General features: G+C 39.7%; 1 protein-coding gene across 2 annotated transcripts; it reads right to left on the bottom strand.

The window, feature by feature from the left end:
• Nucleotides 1-299: 299 nt before the first annotated feature.
• Nucleotides 300-13,794, bottom strand: znf217 (zinc finger protein 217). 2 transcript variants are annotated; one of them, XM_027145136.2, is made up of 7 exons: nt 13,584-13,794; nt 8,963-10,574; nt 8,037-8,159; nt 5,688-6,435; nt 4,339-4,883; nt 3,630-3,721; nt 300-2,928 (listed from the first exon to the last, which is right to left on the bottom strand). In XM_027145136.2, the coding sequence occupies exons 2-6, from the start codon at nt 10,281-10,283 to the stop codon at nt 3,636-3,638; spliced, it is 2,823 nt and encodes a 940-aa protein (XP_027000937.2). In that variant the 5' UTR covers nt 10,284-10,574; nt 13,584-13,794; the 3' UTR covers nt 300-2,928; nt 3,630-3,635. The 2 variants fall into 2 exon arrangements, with proteins under 2 accessions (XP_027000937.2, XP_027000938.2); XM_027145137.2 differs by lacking the exon at nt 13,584-13,794 and adding an exon at nt 12,103-12,496.
• Between the last annotated feature and the right edge of the window lie 5,905 nt (nt 13,795-19,699).

The following is a 19,699-nucleotide window of genomic DNA, read 5'->3' as shown; positions in this document are numbered from 1 at the left end:
CTGTATGATTTTCACTGTCTGATGAAAATCTCACTAGAAGCTAGCATGCTTCTAGGCATTACTAGGAGACTACTTCTTCCCTCAGGACATCAGACTCCTCCATATGGACGTGTTCACCATACAGCTCCCTAGAGTCCTGCACTGCATTCACACAAGGTTGCCATGTGTAACAAAAGCACCTTTTCTACATCATATTTGAACTTTCTTTTTTATTCAGTTAGCTATATGCACAGTCTAAGAATGAGGATAAGGATTTTATTTCAGTCATTTCAAGTTGTAAACTGCATTCATATAATAACTGAGACGAATAAAATCTATTTTTATTTGTTAAGGGAAATTTACATTTCTGCATTTGGCAGACAACCTCGTCCAGAGCAACTGACACTTCTCATTTTAATACAGCTGAGCAATTGAAACAGGTTGGTGGACCTGGGATTTGAACTCATAACATTGTAGACCAATAGGCTTCCACAAACGTCAGATAATTATAAGAAATAATATATAAAGGGAAATAAAAACATTTCCATTTAGTCAGATAAATTACAGCAAATTGAGATGAATTTCTGGACATATCCCAGCTTGTGAGAAAGTTGAGGTCAGATGCGATACAGCAGAGAGCAGAGAGAGTTAATGGCCCTGCTGAAGGGGCTAAAGGTAGCAGCTTGGCAGTGCTGGGGCTTGAACCTGACCTTCTGCACAACATCCTACAGATTTTCACTGCTGTGACATGCAACTAGTCTTTAAAGTGGAATTCAGATTTCCTGTAACTGTATTTAAAAACAAGCTTTGGTTTTTCTAGGTAGAAGAGACAAAGAAAAAAGAAATCCTTTGTGTTATGATAAAGAAAATCATCTTCAATATCTAAACAGCAAGTATGTAACTAAATACTAAAAGGAAACTAAAGATTTATCATCTGTATCATCTTGACCTGTGGTCAGGTTAATCCATAATGTGTTTGAACTGGAACCAATTCCACCAAAACACTGGACACAAGCTGGGAAGGGGCAGCATGCCCACACTTTCACCCTCTCATTCACACCAAGGGGCGACTTATAGTAGCTGATCCTCCTACTGTAATATTTAAGATCTGGAAGGAGACGAACATTATTATCCCGAGCAACCTGTTGTACTGCGATCCAAGAAAATGGCATTTATACAATACACAGTGCACAATACTGTGCAAGAAAGGGTCATTTTTTTCACCGTGGAAATGAAAGGGTAAATCGGACATGTCCGTTAGCGCACACATATTGCTTTATTCTGCGACTGAACAGTCGGAAATACACTCGTAAGTCTCATGAGAGAGTGGATACAAAAGGTATAGAAGAACGGGAAAGATTAGCACGTACATACTGAATGACAGAGCTGAAATCCTTGCTGTTTTGTTCGCAGCGTGTATGTTTTCCTGTATAACTGTAGTCTGTAGAAATTCTGGGGAGTTTATTGCATTTACACTGCTCTGCTCAGTGCACAGTGTTCCCAGAACAGGAAGAGAGCTCCAACTGATCGTACGAAACAATATATATTTATATATATTAGTAGTGAAAGTGCAGAAGAATAAAAATACCAATGGAGAACTGATAACTGACAAACACACATATTTACATATGGCGAATAATCAATGATGTATCCATCTTAGCTAAGCAAAAAAAAAAAAACACATTAAACACTGAGAAAATCCAATACTGAAAGACAACAGAGGTTAAACAAACACTCGATTTACACGGACAAATATTACTCAATTTGAGCCACACGTTAGCGGACAGCGTGTTAACCATCGACAGCAGGCTTTTCTCCCAGTTTAACAGACTGGTAGGGGAAAAAGAAAAAAGAAAAAAAAAAGATTTCAAGTTTATCAAATGGTCACTAAATATCAGCAAATAAATTAACATTCCTGCACTAGGAAATGACGTAACTGTAGGGTAGGTGAATAAGGTAGTTTTAGAAAAGCAGAGCATAACAAGTTGGTCACAGTAAATAAGCTGCAATGGCAGGCTCTGAGAACGAAGTTGCGAAACAAATGCCGTAATCGCATCAGCTATCTTTTCCACACACAAATGACTACAAACCAGAGCTGGACATTCGCAAGAAAAATAAATATATATCCTTGACCAAAAAAAAAAGATAGGAAATAAATCAAAAGTGTGTGAAAATCTAACTTCAACCCATGGGAATCCCTCACAGAGAGTTCGATCACAGTTCTGTCGTCCATCAGACCTGAGGATGCCGTGTCCGTGCGTCACAGTGAGAGACTCGGAGCAAAGTCCCCATACAAAGAAAGTACATAGTACGTCACCGTTATTTTGTGTGTCTCAGTTTTTAGACAGAAAATTAACACCAAAGAGGAAAAAAAAAAAAACAGCAGCTTTCATTTTTCACAAATGGGGGAAACTGAAACGTTTTTAAATTGCAATATCAAAAACCGCCAAAAGCTGCATGGCATAAAGTCAACCCTTTTTCAGCACAGCCTTAATAGAAATGTCGTAACATTTACAAAATAGTTCATATCTCTGAAGCAAACGTGGGTCAAGTTTATTTGGTCTATCTTACCTTTGTGTAACAGCATTTAGATCAAGTAGAAGAGGCACTTATTCGATGTAATATTGTGGGGCAAACCAAAGCTGTGCCCCAGAAGCATTCGATTTAGGAACATGTCAAACTTACAGTGAATAGGAGTGCATGATATGTTGTGTTTTGCGTTAAGTGCAACACCGCATCGGTACGCTGTTGATATACTGGAACGTTATGATGTGTAACACTGTTCAAGGCCCAGTTCTGAGTTCATTCTGCTTCGTAACCAAGGTCGAGATAAAGAGACGAAACCCCCACGCAGCATTAATATCACATCTTGGTCGCGTGTCTGGCTCTAGAAGTAGTGTCAGGAGTAAACTTTTCTTTCCAGTCATGGATCCTCCAAATAGTTCAAACCTAAAGAAAAAATACATAGCATGTGAAAAAGCATTCATCTGAAATAATCCTGAGCAAAATCACAAAGATTAGAACACATCTACGAGTAAAATAGGGGTGTAAAGCATCTACACCATGGCTCTGTTTAGTGCTCCAAACATTCTTTCATTTTCTACCCCTTGTCCAAACTTCTCGGGTCACGGGGAGCCTGTGCCTATCACAGGCGTCATCGGGCATCAAGGCAGGATGCACCCTGGATGGTGTTCCAACCCATCGCAGGGCACACACACTCTCTCATTCACTCACACACTACGGACAATTTTCCAGAGATGCCAATCAACCTACCATGCATGTCTTTGGACCGGAGGAAACCCCCAAGGCACGGGGAGAACATGCAAACTCCACACACATAAGGCGGAGGCAGGAATCAAACCCCCAACCCTGGAGGTGTGAGGCAAACGTGCTAACCACTAAGCCACCGTGCCCCCCTTGCTCCAAACATATATATCTGTATTTGGATTTTTACCTTAACTTCCTTGGCAATACTGATACGCACTGAAAAAGGATGACTAAGGATGAATAAACACATCAGGCCGAGCCCCATAAACATGAGCATTCTTGCTTTGAAAATAAAAAAATAAATAAACAAAATCTCTTATATGGGCAATGCGCTCTGAATAACGTACTGACGTTTAGCTATATGGCAAACGTGAAACATTTACCATGTTCTAAGAGGTGGTGTCAGGTGGGTTGGGGTGGCTTCTCCGCTGAAAGATGTTTCCGGGGTAACGTGAGAAGGGCCGAGCCCGGCTCCCTACAGATACAGACACATAAATGACGGTCGTTAGCATGAAGGTTGTTGTGCCCATTACAATCGGTTGATTGTAATTACTCTTAATTATAATTAATAGAGTAGACTATAAGGCTAAACATCCCCCTGATCCATACGGATGCCTCTTTACTGCCCTCGAGGCTGTATTCTGCTTAAAAGATGTTAAGAATCCAAATCCTGTATTGTTTCTTATAGGAAACAAGTTGCATCACATGGTTATAAGAGAGAACCATGAGGTATGAAGGAAGAAATATGCAACGTTTTCCTCGCGTTAAAGTCTACACTATACCAAATTTGTACTCTGTTATTTACCTTAAACTTAATTTATTATATGCTTCAAATCAGCTGCTTATGACAAAAACAGTGTTTTTAGTGTTTATAAGCAAAACCAATCTTCTCTGTTTGTATGCATCTATGTCTAACACACAAAGATTTATTATGCATCAATTTCACGTCAAGCCTAAAACCCTAAAGCATAAGACTAACTGGAATTATTTAACAATAAAGGCTACAGACAAAAATACTGAGTACAGTTTTCACAAGAGAATATTACTCCAAATCACTGTATAGGGTCATGGTTGCTTCACATATTTGCTTACCAGCGGTGGGTGAATTTCCAGTTACAGCATGGCTGGAGCCTGGGATAGCAGGTTGGTACAGCGATGCCAGTTCGTTGGGCGTGTACGTACGCAGCAGGTTGATTACATTCCAGTCAGCGTCCATACTACTCCCTGAACCTGAGGGTGCCACACGAGCAGAAGACAAGGGCAGGTAGTTTTTCATGTTCCTGTCCGAGGACAGCTCTGCGATTCGCCCTGTACCCTGCAGAGGCTCGGAAGGTCTCTGTCTCTTGCTGGAGGGTTCACCAAAGTCTGTTTGCGTCAGGTTCCTGAATCGATCGGACAGGCACAGCCGGTTTGATTCTGAGGGCCACAGGACTCCATTTGTAACAGGAGCAGGTTTCTGCGAGACCGCCTGTTTCCGGTTGGGTTCAGCCGATGATTCTGGAAACCTGGTTTGGACGCTTATAACAGATTCAACAGACCTGAACCTCTGGCTTGCCTTCTGCTTCTCTGTCCAGGTCTCTTTTGCAGGGGACACTTTTGAAATCTCTGCTTTCTTTGCACCAATCCCGGGTACAGACCTGTCATAATAAAAGTCAGGAACAGAATTCTGTGTCATAACAATAAACAAGAGTTTGGACATGTAAAAAGGGAAAGAATGTGTACTTGAAACCCCTTATGGTGGAAGCCAAAGTACTGGTTTATACTTGAGCAGTGACATGTGAACCGTTGCTGAACTACTACAGCATTCAACTACAAACCTTACAGTATGTAAAAATGACCTTACATTAAAATTATATTAAACTAATCTAAAAGCGTAGACATAAAGCAACAACTGATAGGTCTGAGGGCTACATATGAGGTCCAAATTCAAACACTAACCGTTACAGGAAAAAGCATTTAATGCTAGTGCTCTATATCTGTCTGGAATAGAACGATTTGATCCACAAAGCCGGGTTGTTTAATGAGTGTCGAAGGATACTATACTACAGAGAGTCAATTTCTAAAATGCACAAGTGAAGCAGCAATCGACCTCAAGATATATGCTACAGATGTCTACACATAATTCAGGTAGAAATGCAGTTCAGATTTTTGTTTGGTACAGATTTTACTCCGTACTGAATTTTACACTCTTAATTTATTTGCATTATGTTTACACAGACTATAAAACAGTGGTGTTATACACCCTATGTAGGGCAGATGTGAAACCGCAGTTGTGGCTGAGTTTTGCTTCCAATTCCTTCTCGTGTAGTTTTGCTCCTCTCTGGTTGTTCCTTTCAGTACTTTTAAGCTCTTCACAACATGTGTATTGTGATGATGATAAAAATATGATGAATCATACAAACCTAGAAGCAATCATATGAAAAATTTATCAGATTCAATACCTGTGCGTGTTCGGAGTTGGTCTGGAAGATTTTCCAGGTTGCGGTGTTGGGGATTTGGTCCGGCGAGGATGCTTTCGGTCGATGTTGGCTAACGGGGCCACGTCTTTTCCTTCGAGTGCTGGGGGACACCCGGTATAGCGCTTGAGCTTCAGCGGGGGCCGGTACGAATTCTTTTTGGCATCAGACTTCTTATGTAAAAGCTTCCTGTGCATGAGCAAGACTTCAGGATAGAGGGTTTCATATGGACAGGAAGTGCAGGTGTTGGTCAGTAACATATTTCTAGGTATAGAGGTAGCAGATAAAGACAGAGATGCTTTGAGGGAGAGGTTTATTGGTGCCTCAGAGGCTTCTTTCTCCTCTGCCTTCAGGTTGATTGGGAAAGCGGCGTTCGAGTGCGGCTCATTGGGAGGAGTGTAAGGAGTCGTGGCAGCCATGTTGCCACACTCCTCTTTGATGCACGTGACCGGGCTAGAGATGGGAATAGCTGCTCGCCTGGGTACTGCTTCATGTTTGGCGCTTGTGCACACAACACTGGGGGCAGGCCATTGTTTAGCTGGCTTGGAGGCCGGCTTGTCATCCATGTTAGGAGACTCGTGACCTTTGGTGCCGTTAGCAGCAGGTGCAGTCACTGGAATGTTGGGGATCTCAGTAAAAGGCTTGTCTTTGTGACGTCGGTCCAGGTGATACCTCAGAGAGGTCTTCTGAGCTGCAGCATAATCACAGTATTCACACTTGTAAGGTTTTTCACCTGGAAAAAGAGGCAGTGAGAAGAGGAATTAGCAATTATGGCAAAACCGTATCAAGCTGCAGCGCTGTAGTAGTTCAAATTAATAAAACTGAATCTACAGTGAGTGAGTAAGTGCAGTGAATGGAGTGAGTGAGTGAGGGAGTACACTCTTACTCCCTCAATCCAGTGCAGTGAATTGAGGGAGTAAAAGAGTGAGTGCAGTGAATGGAGTGAGTGAGTGAGTCGATGAATGAATGGAGTGAGTGCAGTGAGTGAGTGCAGTGAGGGAGGAGTGGAGTGGAGTGAGTGAGTGAGTGGAGTGAGTCGATGAATGAATGGAGTGAGTGCAGTGAGTGAGGAGTGGAGTGGAGTGAGTGAGTGAGTGAGTGAGTCGATGAATGAATGGAGTGAGTGCAGTGAGTGAGTGGGGTGAGTGAGTGAGTGCAGTGAGTGAGTGAGTGAGGGAGGAGTGGAGTGAGTGGAGTGAGTGAGTGAGTGGAGTGAGTGAATGAGGAGTGGAGTGAGGAGTGAGTGAGTGAGTGGAGTGAGTGAGTGAGTGGAGTGAGTGAATGAGGAGTGGAGTGAGGAGTGAGTGAGTGAGTGAGTGGAGTGAGTGAGTGAGTGGAGTGAGTGAATGAGGAGTGGAGTGAGGAGTGAGTGAGGAGTGAGGAGTGGAGTGAGGAGTGAGTGAATGAGGAGTGAAGTGAGGGAGTGAGTGAATGGAGTGAGTGAGCGAGTGGAGTGAGTGAGTGAGCGAGTGGAGTGAGTGAGTGAGCGAGTGGAGTGAGTGAGTGAGCGAGTGGAGTGAGTGAGCGAGTGGAGTGAGTGAGTGAGCGAGTGGAGTGAGTGAGTGAGCGAGTGGAGTGAGTGAGTGAGCGAGTGGAGTGAGTGAGTGAGCGAGTGGAGTGAGTGAGTGAGCGAGTGGAGTGAGCGAGTGGAGTGAGTGAGCGAGCGAGTGGAGTGAGTGAGCGAGCGAGTGGAGTGAGTGAGCGAGCGAGTGGAGTGAGTGAGCGAGCGAGTGGAGTGAGTGAGCGAGTGATGACATAGAAGATGGATAGAGCAACAGGATCTAGACACAGTATCAATAGACTCAAGCAGCTTAATCATTACATGTGTGATACGTAAAGAACCATTTTATATTTAATACATCATGTTTATTGGATTAAATTGTATTCCTATATCACTTTAAAGAACAGACACTGTCTCAAAGCAGCTTTACATAAATGTAAAAATCCAGAATAAAAATATGACAAAAGTTTAAAATGAAATGTGTATTTATCCCAAAACGAGCAAGAGTGAGGCAACGTTTTGAAGAAAAAACACCTGAAGATGACATGAAGAAACGTAAAGAGCACCTTTAACTGAAGTGACTAGTTTTTTTTAGTTTGCAGTTTGTTGCAATCCTAACATGCGACACACCCCAAGATATGCCAGAGTTATGCTTGGTCAGTGTAGAAGACACACTAAAACATCCCTTTCAAAATGGTAAGTGGTGTATTTACCAGCAAAAGTGTGTACAATAAAAAGTGTGTACAATTTAAAAATAAAAAGTAAAAATTTACAAATAATTTTAAACTGCCATTACGAAGGCTAACAAAATAAATCTAGTTTACATTCCATACCTGTGTGTGTCCTGAGATGAATATTGAGGTAATAGTTGGAGCGGAAGGTCTTGCCACAGTAACAACACTTCCTTGGCGCAAGGATTTTTAGTTTCATTTTGTGTGAGCCTTCTTCAATTTTATCTGCATGCATCAACAATAAAACATAAATAAATAAATACAGGCCTATTTCCTCAAACACAGGCATAACAGAAACAATAAACAACAGTTCATTCCAAATAGAAAAACATTATCCTTCAATGAGTTTTAAAAACAACCAGAAGAGGGTGTTGTTCAGAACGACTTTTTGCCCCAGTGTTACCTTAAAACCTAAGTCATGCGCAAGCCTCATCACACTCTTGAAACACCACAATCAAGAACTTTACAACTGCAAATTGACTTAATGACAAGTCCTTAAAAGTCAAACTGAATCACCACTGAGGTGTGGGCGTTCGTTTTAATGTCATTTCATGCTAGATGTGCATTTGTATAGGTGTATTTGTTTAAAGAGATTCCTCAGTACAGCTGACAGAATAAGGAGACTATTTCAAGTATTCAGAAGCCATGCTTTAGAATAACAATTTGACAGCAGAATAATCATCATGTAAGCCCTTTTTATTCAGAAGTTATTCCTTACAGAACTCGATTTAAAAAAAAAAAAAGAACAAGCTATACTGGGTTTACTCATTATATCTATTCTTTATCTGTTTGACTCACATACACTGAATCACACAAAAAGATGGATAGAAAGTCACACCCAAGCTACTGCGACTGTGGTGCATTTACAAACTAAAGGTCATGCAGAAAATCAGGATGTCAGTGATGCCACATCTAACCCTTAATAGATACCTTTATTTATTTATTTGTTTTTACATGGAATACCTCTTACTAATACTTAACTTCATGCATAAATGTGTCTGGTTGAAAAATCATTTGAGAGATAGTACCTGACTGAAAAGGTTCAACATGCACCCCTTCTTCATAGCCGTCCTCAGAGCCATCTTCCGCTCGATCCAGTGACGGACTCCCGGCAGAGCTGACACTCGGTGTCCTCCCTTCTACTGGTGTGGTGGGGCTCTCTGCTCCTCCTCTCTCTCTCTTGTGAACTCTAGAGTGCAGAACCAGCTGATGGTAGGTTCTGAATGTTTTGCCACACTCCTCGCAGTCTGTGGGCTTATCTTTGCGCAGACTCAGACTCTTCTGCTCTGCCAGATCGCCACCTCCGAGTTTGGCCTTCAGCTCATTCCTCAGGCCTCGCCTTACCAGTTTATCTCCACCGCTAGAGTCCCAAATAGAACCTAGCTCCTCTTTATCTGAACCGGACTCTTCATTGTCAGAATTGGAGTCAGGATTGAGCTCTTTGCTCAGGTTAGGACCTGCGGCAATCTTGCCTTTGGTCGCCAATTGCCATGCCTGGTAAGTATTGAACGGGTCCAGTTGTGAAATCCAACGGCCAGGTTGGCATTTTTGCTCAGAGTCTTCAGAAGTTCTCTGCAAATTGAAGTACTGAAGAAAGCATTCCTGAGAGACAGGCACCTCTGGATTCAGCTGGCTTTTATCGCACACTTCCTCTGCTTCTGGCTCTCGGTTATGCACTTTGCTGTGCTCTGCAAGCACATCCTTGTTGAGGAAGAAAAACCCACAGACCATGCACATTTTGTAAGTTGTTATCACAGGCGATGCTGGTCGATCTTGGACGACGCCGTTGATGGTGACCGGCACCTCTGCGTCCTGGCCCTTGGTGGATTTGGATTTGCCATGGGTCCTCATGTGATTCTTGAGGAACCAGGGTTCCTTGAAGCGCCTACCACACAGGCCACAGGAGTAAATGAAGGAGTCCTTGTGTTTCCGCATGTGAGCCTCGAGTGCATTGATATTTTCGGTGGCTTGGCCACACACATCACAGCTTAGCTCCTCATTCGGCTCATTCTGGCATGCTTTGGAGCGAATCCTTTCACTGGGTGTTAAGAACTCTGCCTCCACGCGAAGTACGGCAGGAGCGTGAAATGTGGTGGGGTGCTGGGAGTGAAGATGTGGCCCGAGCTCATCCTCGTGCTCGAACGTCTCCTCGCAGAACATGCAGGCCAGAGGTGAGCTGCCTGGCACCGGCACCACCAGCTGCATTTCAACCTTCTCAGCCAGGGTCATGTGGGCTGTTATACTGGAGCTGGAGCCAGAGCTGGGCATAGTGGCACTGCTGTGGTTGAGGATATCATGGCCCAGCCCGTCAGGACTCTCCACATGTGGAATCAATGGGTGTGTCGGCATGGCAATGACAATCCTTACTCAACACCTTCACAAAATATGTACAGAGGCCAGAGGTGCTGCAAAGCGCTCTCATGTAATGCAATTCTTGGAAGACCCAGATGTGCAAATCCTATTCCAAAACAGATTGGCAGTCTGATTTCAGGCAAACTTCCAAAAAAAGGGATCCTCAGCTAGTTTCATGATTGTACTACACAAAAGAGTTAGGGCTTGTCACCAGAAGGTATTTACACGTTAAATCTCTTCAGATATCTTGTGATTCACACAAAGGAATTATGTCCTGGCAGGCAAAACCTGAAATGAAAGCAAGAGCAAAGAGAATGTCAGGCGTGTCCTTGGCCGAACAACATGATCCGCAACTTTAAAAAAGAATCCTCAGCAAAATTATTCACCAATATACACTCAATAAGTGGCATGCAATGACCAACAAAATTCAGACACTTCCCAGAAGGTTTTAAACACAATATGAAAAGTTTTTTTTCCACGGAGCCAAATACAGCCTTCCTCATTACAAACTCATACACATGGAGCAGGAAAAATGCTTCCAGCCTGCATAATATCTAGCAACCAACTTGGAATCAAAACAAGCTTGCAGATGTTTAGCATATTTAAAATGATGGCCCCGTTTACTTTAAACAATCTAAGTGAAAAGAATAGTTAGTACATGGCATTTCAGGAATCTTTCACATCTGCAAATAATGTGATCCAAAATCAAAAATGCCCCAAAAGCCTGTAGATCTCCTTTCAGCGCCAAAATGCAACTAAATGAAATTAAAAGGAAAAGGAAAAAAAAATTAAAGGAAAAATCTTCCCTTGAATGAATTGAAAATCAATCATTACAGTTAGTTTGTGGTATTCCAAGAATGATGATATTTTGTATACAGCATTGGTACTTGTAACCTTGCTTGTCTGTGTTTACTAAATAAAATTATAATTCTATTAAAAGGTATAATATAACATTATATTGAAACACTTGCTACTCTACTAACAATCAATCTTTGCATTGCACTCGCAGACAGGCACTTCATTTAAACTTTTACCATAGTGCCGCATCAAATGCGTGTGCATGAATTTGTGTTAATTTCTGAAATCACAAAATCGTGAAAACACATTACCCATAACTACTTCGAATAATATCTCTCTCTGACGATTAAGCCATTCCTACCTAAACACAGAGCAGCAGCGCTTTAACCCATTCATCTCTCCAGCTCTCCTGTCTCCTAACATGTACGCTCAAACATAAGATTCCGAAGATCTAAACTTGCATGGTAACGCCATCAGCTTCATCGCATCACCATTGTTAGCTTGTAGACCGCAAACTATCCGGGCCGAGTTTCTTCTGTGACTCGGCTCAGCTGTGACGGACAGCTATGCTGCATTCGTGGACTTTCGACGTGTTTGATTTGTCATTAAAATGACAAAGTTCGAACGCAGTGACTGAGTAAAGAAGCTCGGTGTATCTGTGCCAGTGATGAACAGTAACGTTTTTCTAAAAAGTAACTATAAGGACTATAAAAAGAACTATAGTGTGGCTCGGTGCTCTTCATACAATCTGTACGTGCTAAACAGGTAGCTATAACCTGGATAATATGCATTAATTCATTAACTCAATACAATCGTTCTTCGTCCATTCATTCATCCCTCCTATTCCATCCTGCTATAACGCACTGCAACCAGCAGAAGAGAAAAAGGCGACACTGTTCACAGTGATCACTTGTTGAACTTCAACTCCAGAAAGGTGTCTGTCAAAAGCCCATGTGTTTTATAAAGATGTGGCAATTATTATTAGTGTAATCGCTGCTAAGAAAACGCAAACACATACCTTCATCCGTTGCGAAATAAACTCGCATGGCACAGTAAATAAAATGAGCAAAGCACCAGCTGTTGCTTTTTGCTCGTTCTTTTGTCAGGACCTTTACCATGCGGCCAAAAGAAAAGAATCAGAATTAGAATAAGAAAGAATAAGGAATCAGGGAAAAAAAGGAGAAACAAAAGAACCCAAATTCATCGATGCTAACATTCGAGATTTTAAGAAATGATGAAAAGGTTAAAAGAGGCGGATTTGTGACTTGCACACGTTATGGCTGTTTCTCTATCGTGCTGTTATTGTGTGCGTGAAGAACAAATCATACACTATACACAATACGTGTAAATCTCCATCGGGTTTAACTTGATCAGTGCGCCATTTACAGGAGATATTTTAAATAAAAGTCACTAGACTAACTAACTATTCGCAATTCTTCTCCCGTGCTGGTGTCGTAAAACTCAAAAGTCTTCCTTAAACTAACGAATGATGACTTTCGCATCATTTATACACGTTTTTTTTTTAAGGAAAGCGGTTATAAAGGTGTAGGTTTAACGTTTTGGAAGATTAACAACAAACAAACAAACAAACAAAGAAAAACACATGCTAAATAAAAAAGGAAATAAAATGAAGGGGAAATGAAGAGACATGTATATTAGTCTTGTAACCACCCAAACTCATCATGTTAAAGTCGTGGAAGCATTTGGGGCCATAATTTCCTGACACGTGATCATCTTAAACCTGATCAGCAACTAGCTCTTCCAATGTTTTAATGCATTTGCAGAACAACATATTGGTCTATATACAATCCGTATTTCTGTTTGTAATCGACCACATGACATGTTTATAAAAGCTAAATTACTAGCAAAAATATAGAATAATAATAAATCCATTATTTATTATTTTAAATCAATATGTACACTATTACACTGGATTATAATAGATTATAATCAACTTTATACTTTGGAATCTCGTTATTCTAGTTTACCTTCCAAAAAAAAAAAAAAAAAACATTACTGCCTTTTGATTTTCTATAGTTCCACAATTTATGTTGCTCAAAACTTATCCTTTATTGAATTATTTGTGTTTAGACGTCTATAATATTGTATTATTCGCTATCTCGTGTGGGTTAAGTAACCGATAAAATGGAAAATTTGTTGAGAAAACAAAGTTCAGGTGGAAATTAGCAGAAGAAACCTAGCATACGAATTTAGTCACAGGTTTTGTTTCAATTCACGACTCCTTCTGGGTTTAGAGCATCAACTTGTCTACTATACAGTTCCTGCCTTAACTTTCTAAACAAGATTAAGTTTCCTATCTCTTTACTACTTCCTATATTATCCGACATTATCGACAAACTAACCGAACCTGCTAAGCGAGTCAGTTAAAGCACGTTAACGTTAGTATAATATCGTTAACACACACACACACAAAAATGGCTAACGTTAGCCAAGAAGTCCAACTTAATAGCTACAGAAAAAACAAAATAGGGAACTCACCAAATACCTATCAATGCCCGACTCTTCAGGTATTCTCAATCTATTAAATCGAGTTATTTGAATATATACATAACGACAATCATGTCAGATAACTTATCCGGATAATAAGTTGTATTGTCAGTGGCTGCGTTAGCCAATTGTTCGCTGGCCAAAAAAAAAAAAAAAAGCTCGCATTCAATGTTTGCAAAATCTCGTTCACTATGCAGCTGTTGCATTCAGAAGCGCGCTCCCGAGTCACTCCGTAGACGTCACGACGGCGGCGCGCTCACATAGAGGGCACCTAAAAGTCACGTGGTCCTAAAACTATTCTTTAATCAAATCTACTTAGCTTATATATATGTATACATATATATACTACATGAACTCGGTCGTGTTCATAGAATGTTTTAATATCTTTGTAGATGTATCAGCATCTATCTGATATCCACAAAGACATTTTAGTCAATTTAAAGAATAAGAGGAAGCTGGTGTTTGGCAGAATTTTTTTTAACACGTTTTACTGGTACACTACTGGGACAGAAATGCAGGCTTAACATCTACTTTTGTATTTCATAATGCTGACCTAAATAGTTCCACAAGTTCATGTGGCTCTGTGATTCTGTGATTGTTGAATTGAACCACATATCCTGTGAGATTTCAGAATGCAGTATGATACAGAATCCTAATGAAATTGACAGCATTTCTGTACATTAGAAATATAGCTATATATAACTGATAATCATATGGCAAGTAGGTCGAACTTGGTGAAAAAGTCGAAAAAAAACAGCAGGAAACTGTTGTTAGCAAAAGAGCAGGGACTAACATGTCTTGTGCACTACTCAATAATGCTACACACACACCATGTGGGGTTGGGGGAGGGGGGGAAACACCGAGGTAATAACAGCTTTGAGTCAACCAATGCAATTCTGTGCTTTCTTTATATATGCACACACACATACACATATATACATATAAAATGCTTTTCTTGCCATTTTTTTAGGTTTCATAACGACTACTATTATACCATCTTGTGCGATATATGGAGAGAATTAGTAAGGATTTTTCATGTATAACTTTAACCTGTTAACTTAAATGTTTACAGGTTTATTTTTCTTACATAAAACCGAATTATGCGTTGATGTCGCTTTGACATTTCACACCAAGAATGCGTCTTTTTGTTCGGATTTTGTACGTAATCTTTGTGTATACTTCACATAGAAGATAAATACCGAACATTGAAATGAGTCCAGAATAGAACCTCGGGCAAAAGACCTGAAACTTTTTGGATACAATTGCACCACTAAGCAATGAGAACAAAAAAGCACAGGCAATATTGATTTTACCCATAACCCCCAACCCCCTCTCTGGGTGCTGTAGTAGGCTGTGGTTTGCAGCTTACACTGCAGAGCTACAACTTAACCTATAAACCTAGCTGTCCTTTAACATGTAACACAGCAGTGTGATGTTGAATCTGTTGGGGGAGAAAAAAGAGTTGACCTGACAATCTGTGGCCCGTATCACCTTGCATTGCCTCCTTAATATTATATGCATGTAAATGAACGTACACACAACCTTCCCCCACACTTCCACCCCCACGGAGTATGAGATGAAGAGTTTTTGGAATCTCCCTAAGGACCTTCTTCATTTGACTATTGTTCTTTAAGGACAGCTCACGGCTATTAAAATGGGATTTATATTTTTCGTCTTACCCTGAGGTCCACTAAGTAGCTAATGCTAGCCGTCCATTATTCGTTGTTAGCTGCTTGTGTGTTTTTATATGCTATATGTTAACATTTCATCTATCTGAAGTTATTCTTAATCTTTAATCTTTATGTCTTTAGTGAAGGAAGTCTTTCATTTACTAAAGCAGGTTACTTCCTTTACATGAGCGAAACAGCATGGAAAAAAATACAGAAACTACAAACCATGTCGTTTCTCATTTAGAAGTTCCTCCTAGCTTTATTTTTATTCCTTGTTGTATAAATATACAACTTTTATTACTTGTATGGATGATCTAAAAAAAATACTCAAAACTGTGCTTTATCTGTATAAACTATATCTTTATTGATATCTTAAATATCGTGTCATCTACATGGTGGGGCATTGGGAGTCCCCAGTTTGGTCCTGAGCTCGGGTTACTGTCTGTATGGAGTCTTTATGCATGTTCTCCCCTTGTCATCCATTTCTTCTCATTTCCTCCCACTTCCTCAAAACATACCTGCTACTCTAAACTAAACAGATTTTATTATTTGTGTCGATTATCTATGTAAAGTATTTGACAAAGACGTTCTTTATATTTATCTGTCATATCTTCAGCAATCTGATGTTTTGTCAGTTGCTGCGCTGGTGCTTCCTTTATATGAAGATATCAGCTTGAGGGGAAAAAATGAATGGATGTTCTTCATCTTTCTACTTTATATCCTTGTGATATAACAGTTTCTCTTTTTTACACAGGTGCTTCCTTTATATGAGGAAAGCAGCATGAAAAAAATTAACGGATGACTAAGAAACTAAAAATGATGTAATGATGTAAAAAAAAGGAATAATAATCATGTAAAACTTCTATTTAACAATTCAGCTGTATTTTTTTTTACAGTTCATAATAAAATAAAATACAGAGGAGAAACATTCAAAGAAATGAGGTAGCAGATGACAATAAGTGCACTATAGTGAATATCATTAACTTAGAAGAAAGAGGAAGTATGTAAACCGAAGGATTTACTTTGTCTTAACGTCTTACTGCCACGACAAATACCCCTTTATGCTGGGTTATATAGTCTCTTTGATGAGAACTAGAAATGTCTGTTACCAAATCAAAACCTGCTATTCATGGCTTGCTACAGTAATTCCATTGAAGAATGTGCAGAATGAGTAAACGCTGCGTTGTTGCTATTTTTTTTTTCTTTTTCAGAAGCTCATGGCTTGCTACTGTCTTTTCTCAGAAGAAAGAGGGAGCCCTTAAGCAGTGGCCGCAGCTGCTGGGGAGGAGATAAGTTGAACAAATCCACATCAACATGTTAGTCAGCATTTGCCCAAACACCTTCAATGAGTTGAGCGGCTGTATGCCTGAATGCTATGTTTAATGAGGGCAAAACAAACCTAAGGCTCTCAAGCAAAAGTTCCTTTGCTTAAGCTCGTAAAAGACGATTCAGAATCCATGAAATGTCCCGTATACACTTTGTGCAGGCAAATACGTGTGTAGGAATTTTCCTAAAATTAAGCTAAAATTCCGTAAGCCTGAAGTGACGTTCTTAATGGCATTGAATCATACAGGTGTGGCAATAGTTTATCAGCATGTCAATGATTTATAGCTATATACAGATATAGAAATATCGATATAGATAGATATAAGTACATCGAATACATACAATTACTGTTTTCATAATACACTCGTTACCTTGTATTCTTTTCTTATATACGTTTGGTACAAACAAGCTTACTAATAAGTACTTTGAGCCTACGAGTCAATAATATGTTCATGATAAAATATTTAAGATTTCAGTTTTTAAAGTACAACTGGAAAAGTTCCAAGAGTTATGAAAGTTAAAAAACCTATTACGTCCTATTATTATTTGTCACTTTTTTGGCTGCAGGGATTGTTCTGTATTATGTGAACACAGGACACGTTTTAAATAATGTATGGATCCCATTTACCTTTGGAGAATTCTTGCTTCTTCCTGAGTTTCTGTCATACAAACAAGTCTAGAATGGTAATCAAAGGCACCACATGCGACATGCCAGGCCTCCTGCTCATTTGCTATTGTTGTGGCACCACAAAAGCTCTGTGAGCAGCTAGTAATCTGGAATGGGGTTATTATCTCTGGTGGGGAGGTAAAGCTGACTGAAAAAGATATGTGTAGATATAAAAAAAAAAAAAAAAAAAAAGCAGCATGTAACTGTAAAAAGTCAAAAATGTTCTAGATCCAACTTGGATGTTTGTAATCAGCCAAAATATTTATATCATGTCCATAAGATAATGTTATGTTTCACAGCTACCTATAAGTACAGCATACATTTGGAGTTCTCAAGCATTTTATTGTAGAGATTGTGATAAACAAGTGAGCAACACAAATGGCGCGTTTGTTCATTCCGGTGATTACATTAGCTAAAATGTCCTCGTGGTGGTAGTCGCCTGATCCGTCTCTGTTTTGAAGCAGAATCATCAAATGAAAGCCAAAATGTTCGCGAAGTGCTTGTGACATTTTACATGTTTTAATGTGACTGTAGCATGACAGCGCAGCAGAATTGTCCTTTTCAGCGGGCGTGAAGTTGTCACAGTTGGGCCATAGGGGAGGGGGTGGATTCCCTCGGGGATTAAATCAGCCTGAATAGCTGCTCGAATCGGTAGGTAACAAAAGCATGTAACAGAAGAGAATGTGTTCTTATTTCTTTTGATTGATTAGATTAAAAAAAAAAAACATAAAAGAAAGATCAGACAATGTGTTTTTTATACTTCAGATGTAATAAAAACCTAGTGATCATTTGTATGTGGAAATAGATAAATAAATCATTCTACTCTATTCTGTTACGTACATATGTATAAAGGACGTTTGCGCTGTATAAAGTTAGCCACTGTACACTAAGTATTGCTTGATTAAACGCAGTCCCTCTGTCAATATATAATATAAACACTTTATTTTAACTTGCAATATAAACGCTTAACTCTGACCTTCCTATTCTATTCTGTTCTATTCCGTTCTATTCAGTTACATCATTTACTGGTAAAACTTCGCATTTGACACTTTCACACTGTGTTATTGAAATTATGAAACTGTAGTGTGAGTGTATATTCAGCAACTAGCTTGTGTGTGATGGCTGCCTAAGAGATGGGTGTGTGTGTGTGTGTGTGTGTGTGTGTGTGTGTGTGTGTGTGTGTGTGTGTGTGTGTGTGTGTGAAGTCTGGTTTTGTCTTGATGTGTCAGGAGCAGCTGACTTCATTGTTCTCCCTGTGACTCCTGCTATAGCCTGCTTGGAATGGAATGTCTGCTAATTATTATTATTATTATTATTATTATTATTATTATTATTATTATTATTATTATTATTTAAATAAATAAAGCAAACAGCTTAATAAGTAAATCTATTTTCCTACAAACAAACAAAGAGCTTTTAATTACGAGGGAGAAATGAAATTATTAGTATGACTAAAATCACCAGGTTACTTAAAGCCCAAACAGTTCTTATGTACTCATGTATCTCAAAATAGCAATCCGGGTGTCAAAACATTCATATATACTATCATATGGCACAGACTGAGAACTATAATTACACTGCACTCAACTCCTGAGAAATGAACAACCTTATTTTTTAGTTGTTTAAACTTCATTTAATATACGTGGAGGTTTCTTTCTTTTTTTTTTTAATCAATTCATTTTTATTTCATTCTGTCTGCGGAGATGATATTTAAAAGAGAGAAAAAAGGTCAGAGAAATTAGTAATAAGAACATGCAGAATGAACCCTGAGAACAAATGCGACAGGTTAGGGGCCAACAAGTCCTTTGTTCTGCAAATCTATCACTGAAGTCTATCAGCTCAAGCCCAAACAGGCTGCTTTTGAAATGGAAACGCTGCTGTTGGATGCACTGTGACACGACAAATGGGGGGTAAATGTTGTTGAGCTAAAATGCCAGACCATCTCACTATCCTCGGCCATTGTGCATACCGGCTTAGGATGAGCACTCGGCTTGGCGACATATGCTGACTCTTTATGACGGATGAGTCCTTTCTCATTGTGGACGATTTCGCTGGTCCGAAAAAAGAAACACAAAAAGAAATTCTTAAAATGTCAAACTACTGTATACTAAAAGGGCTAGATTGAATGTATAAAGAAAATACAATTCTATGCAAATAACTGTGGTTAAATGAAGTTCATCTCAACAGGATGTGGTTTGAGAGTCTAAGGCTTTCAGACACCATGCTGTAGAACCATGCTTTAGAGTATGAGGAATAAGTATTTTGCTGTGGATTTCATAGTTAGTATATTTGCACCTTTTGATCACTTTTAGACTAAATTTGTAATTAACTGACTAAAACAAAGAGAAAATTGCAAACACACACCTTTTTTTACTCGTATGTTTGCTGTAGCTTGACACACAGCCCATTTGTATTCACAACTAATTGGCTGTTAAATTCCAGCC

The sequence above is a fragment of the Tachysurus fulvidraco genome, chromosome 23 (assembly GCF_022655615.1).
Source record: "Tachysurus fulvidraco isolate hzauxx_2018 chromosome 23, HZAU_PFXX_2.0, whole genome shotgun sequence".
Classification (NCBI taxonomy): domain Eukaryota; kingdom Metazoa; phylum Chordata; class Actinopteri; order Siluriformes; family Bagridae; genus Tachysurus; species Tachysurus fulvidraco.
The sequence above is the reverse complement of the archived record's forward strand: the minus strand, read 5'-3'. Positions and strand labels throughout refer to the sequence as shown.

Coding starts and splice junctions, on each gene's coding strand:
- znf217 (XM_027145136.2), bottom strand. CDS start 10,283: ATGCCGACACACCCATTGATTCCACATGTGGAGAGTCCTGACGGGCTG. Junction 6,436..8,036: donor TCATCTCAGGACACACACAG/GTATGGAATGTA, acceptor CTCTTTTTCCAG/GTGAAAAACCTTACAAGTGT. Junction 3,722..4,338: donor TGGAAATTCACCCACCGCTG/GTAAGCAAATAT, acceptor CTGTATCTGTAG/GGAGCCGGGCTCGGCCCTTC.